This window comes from Oncorhynchus kisutch, linkage group LG25 (genome assembly GCF_002021735.2).
Source record: "Oncorhynchus kisutch isolate 150728-3 linkage group LG25, Okis_V2, whole genome shotgun sequence".
Classification (NCBI taxonomy): domain Eukaryota; kingdom Metazoa; phylum Chordata; class Actinopteri; order Salmoniformes; family Salmonidae; genus Oncorhynchus; species Oncorhynchus kisutch.
Window position 1 is genome coordinate 45,162,891 of NC_034198.2, and position 18,557 is coordinate 45,181,447.

At 46.3% G+C, this 18,557-nt stretch overlaps 1 protein-coding gene across 1 annotated transcript; it reads left to right on the forward strand.

Moving 5' to 3' along the window:
• Positions 1 to 1,282: 1,282 nt before the first annotated feature.
• On the forward strand, positions 1,283 to 4,402 carry LOC116357482 (guanine nucleotide-binding protein G(I)/G(S)/G(O) subunit gamma-4-like). Its single transcript, XM_031805137.1, has 2 exons — positions 1,283 to 1,820; positions 3,537 to 4,402. Exons 1-2 carry the CDS (start codon positions 1,728 to 1,730, stop codon positions 3,663 to 3,665), a joined length of 222 nt encoding a protein of 73 aa, XP_031660997.1. The 5' UTR covers positions 1,283 to 1,727; the 3' UTR covers positions 3,666 to 4,402.
• Positions 4,403 to 18,557: the final 14,155 nt, after the last annotated feature.

Below are 18,557 nucleotides of genomic sequence, written 5' to 3' on the forward strand. Positions count from 1 at the left end.
AGATTGGAATGCCCCTCAGGGCTGATGTAGAGATGGTTGTCATGCCCCTCAGGGCTGATGTAGAGATGGTTGTCATGCCCCTCAGGGCTGATGTAGAGATGGTTGTCATGCCCCTCAGGGCTGATGTAGAGGCGGTTGGAATGCCCCTCAGGGCTGGTGTACAGGTTGGAATGCCCCTCAGGGCTGATGTACAGGTTGGAATGCCCCTCAGGGCTGATGTAGAGATGGTTGGAATGCCCTTCAGGGCTGATGTAGAGGCGGTTGGAATGCCCCTCAGGGCTGGTGTGCAGGTTGGAATGCCCCTCAGGGCTGATGTACAGGTTGGAATGCCCCTCAGGGCTGATGTAGAGGCGGTTGTAATGCCCCTCAGGGCTGGTGTAGAGATGGTTGTAATGCCCCTCAGGGCTGATGTAGAGGTGGTTGGAATGCCCCTCAGGGCTGGTGTAGAGATGGTTGTCATGCCCCTCAGGGCTGATGTAGAGGCGGTTGGAATGCCCCTCAGGGCTGGTGTAGAGGTTGTAATGCCCCTCAGGGCTGGTGTACAGGTTGTAATGCCCCTCAGGGCTGGTGTAGAGGTTGGAATGCCCCTCAGGGCTGATGTAGAGATGGTTGTCATGCCCCTCAGGGCTGATGTAGAGATGGTTGTCATGCCCCTCAGGGCTGATGTAGAGATGGTTGTCATGCCCCTCAGGGCTGATGTAGAGGCGGTTGGAATGCCCCTCAGGGCTGGTGTACAGGTTGGAATGCCCCTCAGGGCTGATGTACAGGTTGGAATGCCCGTCAGGGCTGATGTAGAGGCGGTTGTAATGCCCCTCAGGGCTGGTGTAGAGATGGCTGTAATGCCCCTCAGGGCTGATGTAGAGGTGGTTGGAATGCCCCTCAGGGCTGGTGTAGAGATGGTTGTCATGCCCCTCAGGGCTGATGTAGAGGCGGTTGGAATGCCCCTCAGGGCTGGTGTAGAGGTTGTAATGCCCCTCAGGGCTGGTGTACAGGTTGTAATGCCCCTCAGGGCTGGTGTAGAGGTTGGAATGCCCCTCAGGGCTGATGTAGAGATGGTTGTCATGCCCCTCAGGGCTGATGTAGAGATGGTTGTCATGCCCCTCAGGGCTGATGTAGAGGCGGTTGGAATGCCCCTCAGGGCTGGTGTACAGGTTGGAATGCCCCTCAGGGCTGATGTACAGGTTGGAATGACCCTCAGGGCTGATGTAGAGATGGTTGGAATGCCCCTCAGGGCTGATGTAGAGGCGGTTGGAATGCCCCTCAGGGCTGGTGTGCAGGTTGGAATGCCCCTCAGGGCTGATCTACAGGTTGGAATGCCCCTCAGGGCTGATGTAGAGGCGGTTGTCATGCCCCTCAGGGCTGATGTAGAGATGGTTGTCATGCCCCTCAGGGCTGGTGTAGAGGTTGTAATGCCCCTCAGGGCTGATGTAGAGGTTGTAATGCCCCTCAGGGCTGGTGTACAGGTTGTAATGCCCCTCAGGGCTGATGTACAGTTTGTCATGCCCCTCAGGGCTGATGTAGAGATGTTTGTCAGACCTCTTCGCTCCATGTCTTGTTTGTGCTTCTTCTTCAATATAACCTTCTGGTTCTGGCTTCATCAGTCATATTTCTTTCTTTCTAGATTTCTTCTACTCAACCCCTAGATCATCATCATGAAAGACAACGTCGCCAACAGCACTCACCCAGCCTCTTGACTCCATGTATCTTTGTACTGCCAGGTCATCGTCATGAAGGACAGTGTGGTCAACAACAACAGCATCTCCCACGCCAGGAAAGCTGTGGAACAACTCATGATGGAGTCTTGTATGGACAGGATAAAGGTAAGGTACTGTAGGGGTGTGTGTGTGTCTGTGTGTGTGTCTGTGTGTGTGTGTGTGTGTGCGCGTGTGCATGTGCGTCTGTGTGTGTGTGTGTCTGTGTGTGTGTCTGTGTGTGTGTGTCTGTGTGTGTGTTAGATCAGAGTGATCCTCCAGGTTTGGTGAAGTTCATCCCAAATGGCACCCTATTCCCTTGATAGTGTACTACATAATGACACCCTATTCCCTTGATAGTGTACTACATAATGACACCCTATTCCCTTGATAGTGCACTACATAATGACACCCTATTCCCTTGATAGTGCACTACATAATGACACCCTATTCCCTATATAGTGCACTACATAATGACACCCTATTCCCTTGATAGTGTACTACATAATGACACCCTATTCCCTATATAGTGCACTACATAATGACACCCTATTCCCTATATAGTGCACTACATCTCTACAGAACTCCACCAATCAGGACTTAGTAGAGTGGCCAGACGGACATGACAGTCCGCTTGGAGTTTTCCAAAAGGCAGCTAAAGACTCTCAGACCATCAGAAACAAGATTCTCTGTTCTGATGAATCCAAGATTGAACTATTTGGCCTGATTGCCAAGCGTCACATCTGGAGGAAATCTGGCACCATCCCTACGGTGAAGCATGGTTGTGGCTGCATCATGCTGTGGGGATGATTTTCAGTGGCAGGGACTGGGAGAGTAGTCAGGATTGAGGCAGAGTACAGAGAGATCCTTGATGAAAACCTGCTCCATAGTGCTCAGGACCTCAGACTGGGGCAAAGGTTCACCTTCCAACAGGACAATAACCCTAAGCATACAGCCAAGACAACGCAGGAGTGGGACAACTCTCTGAATGTCTTTGAGTGGCTCAGCCAGAGCCCGGACTTGAACCCGATCGAACATCTCTGGAGAGACCTGAAAATGGCTGTACAGCGACGCTCCCCATCCAACCTGACAGAACTTGAGGATCTGCAGAGAAGAATGGGATAAACTCCCCAAATACAGGTGTGCCAGGCTTGTAGCGTCATACCCAAGAAGACTTGAGGCTGTAATCGCTGCCAAAGGTGCTTCAACAAAGTACTGAGTAAATGGTCTGAATACTTATTGAAATGCGATATTACATTTGCAAAAATGTCAAATAAACCTGTTTTTTTGTGTCATTATGGGGTGTTGTGTGTATATTGATGAGGACAAATTCAAGTTTAATACATTTTAGAATGCTGTAATGCAACAAAATGTTATCCAAGTCAAGGGGTCTGAATACTTTCTGAATGCACTGGAGACAGCATGGGACCCTTCTCCCCTCACCTCCCCTCCTCCCCTCCCCTCTCTTCTCCCTCTCCCCTCTCTTCTCCTCCTCCCCTCTCTTCTCCTCCTCCCCTCTCTTCTCCTCCCCTCCCTTCTCCCTCTCCCCTCTCTTCTCCTCCTCCCCTCTCTCCTCCTCCTCCCCTCTCTCCTCTCCTCCTCCTCCTCCCCTCTCCTTCTCCTCCTCCTCCCCTCTCTTCTTCTCCTCCCCTCTCTTCTCCTCCCCTCTCTTCTCCTCCTCCCCTCTCTTCTCCTCCCCTCCCTTCTCTTCTCCTCCCCTCCCTTCTCTTCTCCTCCTCCCCTCTCTCCTCCTCCTCCTCCTCCTCCTCCCCTCTCCTTCTCCCCTCTCCTCTGCCTTATCCTACCTAATCATACCTGTCTTTCTCCCCTGTTCCTGTCTCCCAGGTCTCCAAAGCAGCAGCGGATCTGATGGTGTATTGTGATGCCCACATACGTGACGACCCCCTCATCGTGCCCGTGCCCGCCTCGGATAACCCCTTTAGGGAGAAGAAGTTATTCTGCACCATCCTCTGATGCCCAGTAGGGGGCAGACCAGCCTTAGGCCGGGCCCTGGTTCAGGTGTGGAATAACGCCTGGCGTCTCCTCTTCTGTCTTCACCGTACCTGAAGCTAACAAAACGCTGTGAAAGTAACCAGGAAGTGAATGCCCTTTCAGCCTTGTAGTTTTTCAACTTTTGTAGTTTTTTTTAATGGTCTTCAAGCGCAAAAAACGTACATACATTTTCTTCATTACAAAGAATCTTCATTAAAGGCATCTGGTAGAAGTAAATTCAATCTTCAAGCCCATTCAAAGCCCAGTATCCGGAAGTAAAGCGGCAGTAGTCCTCTTTAACAGCGAACCTGTTGAGTTGGGTTGAGGTTGCCAGGTGGACACTGTGTTGTTGGGCAGCTCTGTCCCAGGTGGCTGCATTGGGGAGGGTTTACATACCTTTCCATCTGGCAACCCAGTGACCACGTCTGCGTGTTAGTCTCCAGTGGCGTTTCATTGGTTGGTTTGTTATAGCTCCTTTGTTGTTAGAGAGAAGCCTTCATTAGTACTTTATGATAACATGATGAGATTATATTTTTATTAACATGTCTTTTGTTTTTGTTTACACTAGCTTATTTTATTTACAAGCCTCAGGAAACAAACACAAACCGTGGGAATGTTTTTTTCAAATCTATTTCTAAAGCCCAGTATTTTATATAGGATCGAACCAACATACCATATAGCATGTTAGTCCCCACTATAGAGGGAAAGGGAAAGAAGATGGGGAGGGAGAGGAGATGGGGAGGGAGGGGAGAGGGAGAGGAGATGGGGAGGGAGGGAGGGAAAAGTGAGGAGATGGGGAGGGAGAGGAGATGGGGAGGGAGAGGAGATGGGGAAGTAGAGGAGAGGGAGAGTGAAAGGAGATGGGGAGGGAGGGGAGAGGGAAAGGGAAAGAAGATGGGGAGGGAGGGAGAAAGAAGATGGGAAGGGAGGGGGAGATGGATAGGAGATGGGGAGGGAGGGGAGATGGTGAGATACTAGGTCCTCTATAATGTCTCTCTGCTGGCGTCCCCCAGGGCTCAATACTAGGCCCCTATAAAATGTCTCTCTACTGGTGTCCCCCAGGGCTTGGTGCTAGGTCCTCTTTAATGTCTTCTCTACTGGTATCCCCCAGGGTCCCCTTTAATGTCTTATGTTGTTTATTTCTTTATTTTATTGTACGTATAAGAGCAAAATGTGTTTCCTGAGCCTGTATCATTTTAAATGTATTTTGCCTGCCTGTCCTTAAGTGGATTAATACATTGTTGTGAAAGGCCTTATACCATACAGCCAACCAACCCACCCAGAGGCCTGCTTGTCACTCTGCTTTGCTCCATTCGAGTCTAGGATTGTAAAATGACCTGACCTCTTAGTTCCTCCATAAATCCTGGTGGGAGGATTCTGGATTTCCTGCTGATTTTGGGAATCTTCTAACCGGGATTTCTGGCAAAACCTGGGAATTTGAGGAAAGTTAAGGGAATTTTGCAACCTTACAGCCTCCTCCATCTCCAAAAGGGAGGATGTATTTTAGTTTGTGTCCCAAATGGAACCCTATTGCCAATATAGTGCACTGCCTTTGATCAGCCACTGAGACAGTTTCTGTAGGAACAGTGTTTATTCTATTTCAGGCTATAACATCCCTGTGATATCGGTTCCATAAGACTCTGGTAAAAATTAGTGCACTATTTAGGGAACAGGGTGCCATTTGTGCTTCTGACAGAGTGTACAGTACAGTCATTTAGTGTGTTAATCATCAGTATCAACGTCTGTGGGAGGCAGGGTTGGGATCAATTCCAGTCAATTCACAAAGTAAACCAAATTCCAATTCCACATTATGCTAATTGAAAAGCAATGAAGAGAACTGGAATTAAAATGTCAGTGTACTTCCTTAGTTGACTGGAATTAAAATGTCAGTGTACTTCCTTAGTTGACTGGAATTAAAATGTCAGTGTACTTCCTTAGTTGACTGGAATTAAAATGTCAGTGTACTTCCTTAGTTGACTGGAATTAAAATGTCAGTGTACTTCCTTAGTTGACTGGAATTAAAATGTCAGTGTACTTCCTTAGTTGACTGGAATTAAAATGTCAGTGTACTTCCTTAGTTGACTGGAATTAAAATGTCAGTGTACTTCCTTAGTTGACTGGAATTAAAATGTCAGTGTACTTCCTTAGTTGACTGGAATTAAAATGTCAGTGTACTTCCTTAGTTGACTGGAATTAAAATGTCAGTGTACTTCCTTAGTTGACTGGAATTAAAATGTCAGTGTACTTCCTTAGTTGACTGGAATTAAAATGTCAGTGTACTTCCTTAGTTGACTGGAATTAAAATGTCAGTGTACTTCCTTAGTTGACTGGAATTAAAATGTCAGTGTACTTCCTTAGTTGACTGGAATTAAAATGTCAGTGTACTTCCTTAGTTGACTGGAATTAAAATGTCAGTGTACTTCCTTAGTTGACTGGAATTAAAATGTCAGTGTACTTCCTTAGTTGACTGGAATTAAAATGTCAGTGTACTTCCTTAGTTGACTGGAATTAAAATGTCAGTGTACTTCCTTAGTTGACTGGAATTAAAATGTCAGTGTACTTCCTTAGTTGACTGGAATTAAAATGTCAGTGTACTTCCTTAGTTGACTGGAATTAAAATGTCAGTGTACTTCCTTAGTTGACTGGAATTAAAATGTCAGTGTACTTCCTTAGTTGACTGGAATTAAAATGTCAGTGTACTTCCTTAGTTGACTGGAATTAAAATGTCAGTGTACTTCCTTAGCTGACTGGAATTAAAATGTCAGTGTACTTCCTTAGTTGACTGGAATTGAAAGAGAATTGACCCCAACCCTGGTAGGAGGTCTATTCTCTAAGACAATCTCAACCCACAGACCTTTAATTCTATTATTAAAAACATGTCAAATGTATCCTTTTCATGATGATAGTTACTTATTTATTATTTGCATTTTTTTATGTTTAAGTTATTATTATTAGTTGTATTTATTATTCCTTTGATTTTCCTGTGGCACAGCACTGAACATGACAACATCATGGTGTTGACGTTCGACTGATTGGAGATATTAGGTTTAAATCGTTTCTGTAATGTGTGATTATTGCTACTTCTCTCTCAGTATTAAGGGTCTGTTTACATGTTATATGATCCTGGTTGATGTTGCATCTGCTTCAACATCACGTTATGTAAACTTTCTCCAAATCCTCAGCTTTTCCACAAGTCCCAGTTGGATAATTCATCAAATCAAGAAAAATAGTCAGGAAATCCAGATTCAACCACCCAAGATTTCTGGACAATCTGGGACTTTGGGGACAGTAAGCGGTATTTTGCAACCCTATTGTAGTTAAATGTAGTTCTGTATTTTACAGTAGTAGGGGTTTATAGTAGGTATCATACACATTTCCTAGCCTGCATAAATCTGTTTGTGTCATCACGTCACTCTATGCCACACACTGTCAGTGGCATGATGGCAGAGACTGGTACTCAGGCTACACCGTTCCTATCACTGAAACCAGATATTAGATTCAACTCAGACTTTGTTTTTTATAGAACTATGCTGAGTGTTTTCTGTTTTAGTGACCTGAGGCGTTTCTCAGGGTCTCTAATCCCACAGACCTCAGTTCCAGGGTGGTGCCTAATCTGAACATTAAACATGGTCTGTGTCCCTAATGGCACTCTTATCCCTACATAGGACCCATCGACCAGGGCCCATCGACCAGGGCCCATCGACCAGGGCCTATCGACCAGGACCCATCGACCAGGGCCCATCGACCAGGGCCCATCGACCAGGACCCATCGACCAGGGCCCATCGACCAGGGCCCATCGACCAGGGCCCATCGACCAGGGCCCATCGACCAGGACCCATCGACCAGGACCCATCGACCAGGGCCCATCGACCAGGACCCATCGACCAGGGCCCATCGACCAGGGCCCATCGACCAGGGCCCATCGACCAGGGCCCATCGACTGGGTTTCTGTACAGCACTTTGTGACATCAGCTGATGTAAAAAGGGCTTTATAAATACATTTGATTGAATTTGATTGATTGACAAGGGCCCATTGGCCCTGGTCAAAAGCAGTGCACTATATATGGAATCCGGTGCTATTTGGGAAGCATCCTGTGTATAGATTATGGGTGTGTTACTAAATGCACATATTGTGTAGAGGTTTGGGTCTGTAGATGTGCAGCTGTACAAATCACTGGAATTACATATTTGAAAATAAAATGTCTAAATTAATTGCAGTCTTTATATTAATCTCCTAGCAGGATCAACATGAATGAAAGGAAATGCAACCCAAGTGGTCTGTGGTCCCTTTATATCAAATAGTGTATAGTTGCAGTTCGTGTATATAAATGTGACAAAGCCACTATAGTTTAAACACATCCTTCAGAGATTTATTAAAAAACGTTTGCTGTTGAAAAGTGATATCCCAAGTATAAATACAGTAAAGTACACTAAAGGGTAAAGAAATATGGAAAGAAGGTGTAGAGAAGCTATTGAGAACTAGAAGCACAAGCATTTCGCTACACTCGCATTAACATCTGCTAACTATGTGACAAATAAAATGTGATTTGATTGACATATACCCAGCCCCAAAGAGCAATGCAGATGTAGAAACCTAGAGAGAAACCAGGCTGCGAGTGCTACGCTGGATATAGCCAAGAACAGTGGCTTGCCAAAGTATTCACCCCCCTTGGCATTTTTCCTATTTTGTTGCCTTACAACCTGGAATTAAAATGGATTTTGTGGGGGGTTTGTATTATTTGATTTACACAACATGGCCTACCACTTTGAAGATGCAACATATTTTTTATTGTGAAACAGAAATAAGGCAAAAACAACAGAACTTGAGCGTGCATAACTCACCCCCCATAGTCAATACATTGTGAGCCAACTTTTGCAGAAATTACAGCTGCAATCTCTTGGGGTATGCTGCTCCAGTTTCAACTGTTCTTCCTTACTATTATTCGACCATGCTGGTCATTTATGAACATTTGAACATCTTGGCCATGTTCTGTTATAATCTCCACCCGGCACAGCCAGAAGAGGACTGGCCACCCCACATAGCCTGGTTCCTCTCTAGGTTTCTTCCTAGGTATTGGCCTTTCTAGGGAGTTTTTCCTAGCCACCGTGCTTCTACACCTGCATTGCTTGCTGTTTGGGGTTTTAGGCTGGGTTTCTGTACAGCACTTTGAGATATCAGCTGATGTACGAAGGGCTATATAAATACATTTGATTTGATTTGATATAAGCTTGTGACATCTAGCCACTGGGATTTTTGCCCATTCAAGGCAATACGGCTCCAGCTCCTTCAAGTTGGATGGGTTTCTCTGGTGTACAGCAATCTTTAAGTCATTCGACAGATTCTCAATTGTATTGTGGTCTGGGCTTTGACTAGGCCATTCCAAGACATTTAAATGTTTCCCCTTAAACCATTCAAATGTTGCTTTAGCAGTATGCTTAGGGTAATTGTTCTGCTGGAAGGTGAACCTCTGTCCCAGTCTCAAATCTTTGGAAGACTAAAGCAAGTTTCCCTCAATAATTTCCCTGTATTTAGCACCATCCATCATTCCTTCAATTCTGACCGGTTTCCCTGCCGATGAAAAACGGTGCTTAAAGTGGTCCTATGGACAGATACTCCAATCTCTGCTGTGGAGCTTTGCAGCTCCTTCAGGGTTATCTTTGGTCTCTTTGTTGCCTCTCTGATTAATGCCCTCCTTGCCTGGTCCGTGAGTTTTGGTGGTTGGCCCTCTCTTGGCAGGTTTGTTGTAGTGCCATATTCTTTCCATTTTTTAATAATGGTGCTCCGTGGAATGTTCAAAGTTTCTGATCTTTTTTTATTACCCAACCCTGATCTGTACTTCCCCACAACTTTGTCCCTGACCTGTTTGGAGAGCTCCTTGGTCTTCATAGTGCTGCTTGCTTGGTGGTGCCCCTTGCTTAGTGGTGTTGCAGACTCTGGGGCCTTTCAGAACAGGTGTATAATGCACTGCTCAAAAAAATAAAGGGAACACTTAAACAACACAATGTAAATCCAAGTCAAATACACTTCTGTGAAATCAAACTGTCCACTTAGGAAGCAACACTGATTGACAATAAATTTCACATGCTGTTGTGCAAATGGAATAGACAACAGGTGGGAATTATAGGCAATTAGCAAGACACCCCCAATGAAGGAGTGGTTCTGCAGGTGGGGACCACAGACCACTTCTCAGTTCCTATGCTTCCTGGCTGATCTTTTGGTCACTTTTGAATGCTGGCGGTGCTTTCACTTTAGTGGTAGCATGAGACGGAGTCTACAACCCACACAAGTGGCTCAGGTAGTGCAGCTCATCCAGGATGGCACATCAATGCGAGCTGTGGCAAGAAGGTTTGCTGTGTCTGTCAGCGTAGTGTCCAGAGCATGGAGGCGCTACATAGAGACAGGCCAGTACATCAAGAGATGTGGAGGAGGCCGTAGGAGGGCAACAACCCAGCAGCAGGACCGCTACCTCCGCCTTTGTGCAAGGAGGTAGCCCTGCAAAATGACCTCCAGCAGGCCACAAATGTGCATGTGTCTGCTCAAACGGTCAGAAACAGACTCCATGAGGGTGGTATGAGGGCCTGACGTCCACAGGTGGGGGTTGTGCTTACAGCCCAACACCGTGCAGGACGTTTTTCATTTGCCACTGGCGCCCTGTGCTCATCACAGATGAAAGCAGGTTCACACTGAGCACATGTGACAGACGTGACAGTCTGGAGACTCTGTGGAGAATGTTCTGCTGCCTGCAACATCCTCCAGCATGACCGGTTTGGCGGAGGGTCAGTTATGGTGTGGGGTGGCATTTCTTTGGGGGGCCGCACAGCCCTCCATGTGCTCGCCAGAGGTAGCCTGACTGCCATTAGGTACATTAGGTAGATGAGATCCTCAGACCCCTTGTGAGACCATATGCTGGTGCGGTTGGCCCTGGGTTCCTCCTAATGCAAGACAATGCTAGACCTCATGTGGCTGGAGTGTGTCAGCAGTTCCTGCAAGAGGAAGGCATTGATGCTATGGACTGGCCCGCCCATTCCCCAGACCTGAATCCAATTGAGCACATCTGGGACATCATGTCTCGCTCCACTGAGTTGTTTAACTACAGCACGCAATGTGGTTCAATGTGCCAATAAACAAGCACAATCTACTTCATATATATGTTTTTATTGTAGCTAAAATAAGGATCATGTATACTATGATAATGACAATACACAGAAAATATGAATGGAGAACAATACAATACGACCAAGTTAGCAAAAGATGAATGAAGAGCAATAGAATACGACCAAGTTATTAAAAGATGAGGAGAGGAGAGGGGGCTTTAGTTATTAAAAGATGAGGAGAGGAGAGGGGGCTTTAGTTATTAAAAGATGAGGAGAGGAGAGGGGGCTTTAGTTATTAAAAGATGAGGAGAGGAGAGGGGGCTTTAGTTATTAAAAGATGAGGAGAGGAGAGGGGGCTTTAGTTATTAAAAGATGAGGAGAGGAGAGGGGGCTTTAGTTATTAAAAGATGAGGAGAGGAGAGGGGGCTTTAGTTATTAAAAGATGAGGAGAGGAGAGGGGGCTTTAGTTATTAAAAGATGAGGAGAGGAGAGGGGGCTTTAGTTATTAAAAGATGAGGAGAGGAGAGGGGGCTTTAGTTATTAAAAGATGAGGAGAGGAGAGGGGGCTTTAGTTATTAAAAGATGAGGAGAGGAGAGGGGGCTTTAGTTATTAAAAGATGAGGAGAGGAGAGGGGGCTTTAGTTATTAAAAGATGAGGAGAGGAGAGGGGGCTTTAGTTATTAAAAGATGAGGAGAGGAGAGGGGGCTTTAGTTATTAAAAGATGAGGAGAGGAGAGGGGGCTTTAGTTATTAAAAGATGAGGAGAGGAGAGGGGGCTTTAGTTATTAAAAGATGAGGAGAGGAGAGGGGGCTTTAGTTATTAAAAGATGAGGAGAGGAGAGGGGGCTTTAGTTATTAAAAGATGAGGAGAGGAGAGGGGGCTTTAGTTATTAAAAGATGAGGAGAGGAGAGGGGGCTTTAGTTATTAAAAGATGAGGAGAGGAGAGGGGGCTTTAGTTATTAAAAGATGAGGAGAGGAGAGGGGGCTTTAGTTATTAAAAGATGAGGAGAGGAGAGGGGGCTTTAGTTATTAAAAGATGAGGAGAGGAGAGGGGGCTTTAGTTATTAAAAGATGAGGAGAGGAGAGGGGGCTTTAGTTATTAAAAGATGAGGAGAGGAGAGGGGGCTTTAGTTATTAAAAGATGAGGAGAGGAGAGGGGGCTTTAGTTATTAAAAGATGAGGAGAGGAGAGGGGGCTTTAGTTATTAAAAGATGAGGAGAGGAGAGGGGGCTTTAGTTATTAAAAGATGTAGCTTTAACAGCCTAAATTTTTAAATGTTACCTTTATTTACCTTTGCAAGTCCATTAAGAACAAATTCTTATTTTCAATGACGGTCTAGGAACAGTGGAACAGTGGGGTTAACTGGTCTAGGAACAGTGGAACAGTGGGTTAACTGGTCTAGGAACAGTGGAACAGTGGGTTAACTGGTCTAGGAACAGTGGGTTAACTGGTCTAGGAACAGTGGAACAGTGGGTTAACTGGTCTAGGAACAGTGGAACAGTGGGTTAACTGGTCTAGGAACAGTGGGTTAACTGGTCTAGGAACAGTGGGTTAACTGGTCTAGGAACAGTGGAACAGTGGATTAACTGGTCTAGGAACAGTGGGTTAACTGGTCTAGGAACAGTGGGTTAACTGGTCTAGGAACAGTGGAACAGTGGGTTAACTGGTCTAGGAACAGTGGGTTAACTGGTCTAGGAACAGTGGGTTAACTGGTCTAGGAACAGTGGAACAGTGGATTAACTGGTCTAGGAACAGTGGGTTAACTGGTCTAGGAACAGTGGGTTAACTGGTCTAGGAACAGTGGGTTAACTGGTCTAGGAACAGTGGGTTAACTGGTCTAGGAACAGTGGGTTAACTGGTCTAGGAACAGTGGGTTAACTGGTCTATGAACAGTGGTTTAACTGGTCTAGGAACAGTGGGTTAACTGGTCTAGGAACAGTGGGTTAACTGGTCTAGGAACACTGGGTTAACTGGTCTAGGAACAGTGGGTTAACTGGTCTATGAACAGTGGGTTAACTGGTCTAGGAACAGTGGGTTAACTGGTCTAGGAACAGTGGGTTAACTGGTCTAGGAACAGTGGGGTTAACTGGTCTAGGAACAGTGGGTTAACTGGTCTATGAACAGTGGGTTAACTGGTCTAGGAACAGTGGGTTAACTGGTCTAGGAACAGTGGGTTAACTGGTCTAGGAACAGTGGGGTTAACTGGTCTAGGAACAGTGGGTTAACTGGTCTAGGAACAGTGGGGTTAACTGGTCTATGAACAGTGGGTTAACTGGTCTAGGAACAGTGGGTTAACTGGTCTAGGAACAGTGGGTTAACTGGTCTAGGAACAGTGGGGTTAACTGGTCTAGGAACAGTGGGTCAACTGGTCTATGAACAGTGGGTTAACTGGTCTAGGAACAGTGGGTTAACTGGTCTAGGAACAGTGGGTTAACTGGTCTAGGAACAGTGGGTTAACTGGTCTAGGAACAGTGGGTTAACTGGTCTAGGAACAGTGGGTTAACTGGCCTAGGAACAGTGGGTTAACTGGTCTAGGAACAGTGGGTTAACTGGTCTAGGAACAGTGGGTTAACTGGTCTAGGAACAGTGGGTCAACTGGTCTAGGAACAGTGGAACAGTGGGTTAACTGGTCTAGGAACAGTGGAACAGTGGGTTAACTGGTCTAGGAACAGTGGAACAGTGGGTTAACTGGTCTAGGAACAGTGGAACAGTGGGTTAACTGGTCTAGGAACAGTGGAACAGTGGGGTTAACTGGTCTAGGAACAGTGGAACAGTGGGTTAACTGGTCTAGGAACAGTGGAACAGTGGGTTAACTGGTCTAGGAACAGTGGGTTAACTGGTCTAGGAACAGTGGAACAGTGGGGTTAACTGGTCTAGGAACAGTGGAACAGTGGGTTAACTGGTCTAGGAACAGTGGGTTAACTGGTCTAGGAACAGTGGGTTAACTGGTCTAGGAACAGTGGAACAGTGGATTAACTGGTCTAGGAACAGTGGGTTAACTGGTCTAGGAACAGTGGGTTAACTGGTCTAGGAACAGTGGAACAGTGGGTTAACTGGTCTAGGAACAGTGGGTTAACTGGTCTAGGAACAGTGGGTTAACTGGTCTAGGAACAGTGGAACAGTGGATTAACTGGTCTAGGAACAGTGGGTTAACTGGTCTAGGAACAGTGGGTTAACTGGTCTAGGAACAGTGGGTTAACTGGTCTAGGAACAGTGGGTTAACTGGTCTAGGAACAGTGGGTTAACTGGTCTAGGAACAGTGGGTTAACTGGTCTATGAACAGTGGTTTAACTGGTCTAGGAACAGTGGGGTTAACTGGTCTAGGAACAGTGGGTTAACTGGTCTAGGAACACTGGGTTAACTGGTCTAGGAACAGTGGGTTAACTGGTCTATGAACAGTGGGTTAACTGGTCTAGGAACAGTGGGTTAACTGGTCTAGGAACAGTGGGTTAACTGGTCTAGGAACAGTGGGGTTAACTGGTCTAGGAACAGTGGGTTAACTGGTCTATGAACAGTGGGTTAACTGGTCTAGGAACAGTGGGTTAACTGGTCTAGGAACAGTGGGTTAACTGGTCTAGGAACAGTGGGGTTAACTGGTCTAGGAACAGTGGGTTAACTGGTCTAGGAACAGTGGGGTTAACTGGTCTATGAACAGTGGGTTAACTGGTCTAGGAACCGTGGGTTAACTGGTCTAGGAACAGTGGGTTAACTGGTCTAGGAACAGTGGGGTTAACTGGTCTAGGAACAGTGGGTCAACTGGTCTATGAACAGTGGGTTAACTGGTCTAGGAACAGTGGGTTAACTGGTCTAGGAACAGTGGGTTAACTGGTCTAGGAACAGTGGGTTAACTGGTCTAGGAACAGTGGGTTAACTGGTCTAGGAACAGTGGGTTAACTGGCCTAGGAACAGTGGGTTAACTGGTCTAGGAACAGTGGGTTAACTGGTCTAGGAACAGTGGGTTAACTGGTCTAGGAACAGTGGGTCAACTGGTCTAGGAACAGTGGAACAGTGGGTTAACTGGTCTAGGAACAGTGGAACAGTGGGTTAACTGGTCTAGGAACAGTGGAACAGTGGGTTAACTGGTCTAGGAACAGTGGAACAGTGGGTTAACTGGTCTAGGAACAGTGGAACAGTGGGGTTAACTGGTCTAGGAACAGTGGAACAGTGGGTTAACTGGTCTAGGAACAGTGGAACAGTGGGTTAACTGGTCTAGGAACAGTGGGTTAACTGGTCTAGGAACAGTGGAACAGTGGGGTTAACTGGTCTAGGAACAGTGGAACAGTGGGTTAACTGGTCTAGGAACAGTGGAACAGTGGGTTAACTGGTCTAGGAACAGTGGGTTAACTGGTCTAGGAACAGTGGGTTAACTGGTCTAGGAACAGTGGGTTAACTGGTCTAGGAACAGTGGGTTAACTGGTCTAGGAACAGTGGTTAACTGGTCTAGGAACAGTGGGTTAACTGGTCTAGGAACAGTGGGTTAACTGGTCTAGGAACAGTGGGTCAACTGGTCTAGGAACAGTGGGTTAACTGGTCTAGGAACAGTGGGTTAACTGGCCTAGGAACAGTGGGTTAACTGGTCTAGGAACAGTGGGTTAACTGGTCTAGGAACAGTGGGTTAACTGGTCTAGGAACAGTGGAACAGTGGGTTAACTGGTCTAGGAACAGTGGAACAGTGGGTTAACTGGTCTAGGAACAGTGGGTTAACTGGTCTAGGAACAGTGGGTTAACTGGTCTAGGAACAGTGGGTTAACTGGTCTAGGAACAGTGGGTTAACTGGTCTAGGAACAGTGGGTTAACTGGTCTAGGAACAATGGGTTAACTGGTCTAGGAACAGTGGGTTAACTGGTCTAGGAACAATGGGTTACTGGTCTAGGAACAGTGGGTTAACTGGTCTAGGAACACTGGGTTAACTGGTCTAGGAACAGTGGTTAACTGGTCTAGGAACAGTGGGTTAACTGGCCTAGGAACAGTGGGTTAACTGGTCTAGGAACAGTGGGTTAACTGTCTAGGAACAGTGGGTTAACTGGTCTAGGAACAGTGGGTCAACTGGTCTAGGAACAGTGGAACAGTGGGTTAACTGGTCTAGGAACAGTGGAACAGTGGGTTAACTGGTCTAGGAACAGTGGAACAGTGGGTTAACTGGTCTAGGAACAGTGGAACAGTGGGTTAACTGGTCTAGGAACAGTGGAACAGTGGGTTAACTGGTCTAGGAACAGTGGAACAGTGGGTTAACTGGTCTAGGAACGTGAACAGTGGGTTAACTGGTCTAGGAACAGTGGTACTGGTAGGGAACAGTGGGGTTAACTGGTCTAGGAACAGTGGAACAGTGGGTTAACTGGTCTAGGAACAGTGGAACAGTGGGTTAACTGGTCTAGGAACAGTGGGTTAACTGGTCTAGGAACAGTGGGTTAACTGGTCTAGGAACAGTGGGTTAACTGGTCTAGGAACAGTGGGTTAACTGGTCTAGGAACAGTGGGTTAACTGGTCTAGGAACAGTGGGTTAACTGGTCTAGGAACAGTGGGTTAACTGGTCTAGGAACAGTGGGTCAACTGGTCTAGGAACAGTGGGTTAACTGGTCTAGGAACAGTGGGTTAACTGGCCTAGGAACAGTGGGTTAACTGGTCTAGGAACAGTGGGTTAACTGGTCTAGGAACAGTGGGTTAACTGGTCTAGGAACAGTGGAACAGTGGTTAACTGGTCTAGGAACAGTGGAACAGTGGGTTAACTGGTCTAGGAACAGTGGGTTAACTGGTCTAGGAACAGTGGGTTAACTGGTCTAGGAACAGTGGGTTAACTGGTCTAGGAACAGTGGGTTAACTGGTCTAGGAACAATGGGTTAACTGGTCTAGGAACAGTGGGTTAACTGGTCTAGGAACAATGGGTTAACTGGTCTAGGAACAGTGGGTTAACTGGTCTAGGAACACTGGGTTAACTGGTCTAGGAACAGTGGGTTAACTGGTCTAGGAACAGTGGGTTAACTGGCCTAGGAACAGTGGGTTAACTGGTCTAGGAACAGTGGGTTAACTGGTCTAGGAACAGTGGGTTAACTGGCCTAGGAACAGTGGGTTAACTGGTCTAGGAACAGTGGGTTAACTGGTCTAGGAACAGTGGGTTAACTGGCCTAGGAACAGTGGGTTAACTGGCCTAGGAACAGTGGGTTAACTGGTCTAGGAACAGTGGGTTAACTGGTCTAGGAACAGTGGGTTAACTGGCCTAGGAACAGTGGGTTAACTGGCCTAGGAACAGTGGGTTAACTGGTCTAGGAACAGTGGGTTAACTGGTCTAGGAACAGTGGGTTAACTGGTCTAGGAACAGTGGGTTAACTGGCCTAGGAACAGTGGGTTAACTGGTCTAGGAACAGTGGGTTAACTGGTCTAGGAACAGTGGGTTAACTGGTCTAGGAACAGTGGGTTAACTGGTCTAGGAACAGTGGGTTAACTGGTCTAGGAACAGTGGGTTAACTGGCCTAGGAACAGTGGGTTAACTGGTCTAGGAACAGTGGGTTAACTGGTCTAGGAACAGTGGGTTAACTGGTCTAGGAACAGTGGGTTAACTGGCCTAGGAACAGTGGGTTAACTGGTCTAGGAACAGTGGGTTAACTGGTCTAGGAACAGTGGGTTAACTGGTCTAGGAACAGTGGGTTAACTGGTCTAGGAACAGTGGGTCAACTGGTCTAGGAACAGTGGGTTAACTGGTCTAGGAACAGTGGGTTAACTGGTCTAGGAACAGTGGGTTAACTGGTCTAGGAACAGTGGGTCAACTGGTCTAGGAACAGTGGGTCAACTGGTCTAGGAACAGTGGGTCAACTGCCTTGTTCAGGGGCAGAACGACAGATTTTTACCTTGTCAGCTCGGGGATTTGATCTTGCAACTTTTCGGTTACAAGTCCAACGCTCTAACGACTACAGCTACTCTAATCGACACTACAAGGTGTCGAAAGCTTTCCACAGGGATGCTGGCCCATGTTCACACAGATGTTAAGTTGGCTGGATGTCCTTTGGGTGGTGGCCCATTCTTGATACACACAGGAAATTGTTGAGCGTGAAAAACCCAGCAGTGTTGCAGTTCTTGACACACTCAAACCCGTGAGCCTGGCACCAACTACCATACCCCGTTCAAAGGCACTTAAATATTTAGTCTTGCCCATTCACCTTCTGAATGACACACATACACAATCCATGTCACACTTGTCTCAAGGCTAATAAATCCTTATTTAACCTGTCTCCTCCCCTTGATCTACACTGATTGAAGTGGATTTAACAAGTGACAATAAGGGATCATAGCTTTCACCTGGATTCACCTGGTCAGTATGTCAAAGAGCAGGTGCTCCTAATGTTTTGTACACTCAGTGTTTGTGGCTCGGTTCACTTCAGCGGAACTGAGCCAAGAGTGAACTTGGTATTTGTCTATTAATGTTCTGTATTATGTTTCATGTTTTGTTTGGACCCCAGGAAGAGTAGCTGCTGCTTTAGGTAATGGGGATCCTAATAAACTACTATAGTACATACAAAATTCTCTCGTCATTTGCTATAAAAAGTATTCAGTAAAAAAAGTCAATTGCCATTTTTCAGGAAGAAAAATTGTGACTTGCTGTCGAAAGTTTTTTTTTTGGTAGTCAAAGAAGTTTAGAAGGTTACATTTGCTTGTGTTTAAAAATAGAGAGCGACATAGAAATAAGCAGGGAAGAAGAATAAAATTGTACATCATAACATGCATCTACCTTGAGGTCTTGTTCCCAGCCAGAGAAGAGCTGCATCAGGCCCACGGCTGGGCCGAA

Excerpts from the sequence above, each read along its gene's own strand:
- LOC116357482 (XM_031805137.1), top strand. The coding sequence starts at position 1,728 with ATGAAGGACAGTGTGGTCAACAACAACAGCATCTCCCACGCCAGGAAA. Across the intron at positions 1,821-3,536 it reads CTTGTATGGACAGGATAAAG|GTCTCCAAAGCAGCAGCGGA; the intron begins GTAAGGTACTGT and ends CCTGTCTCCCAG.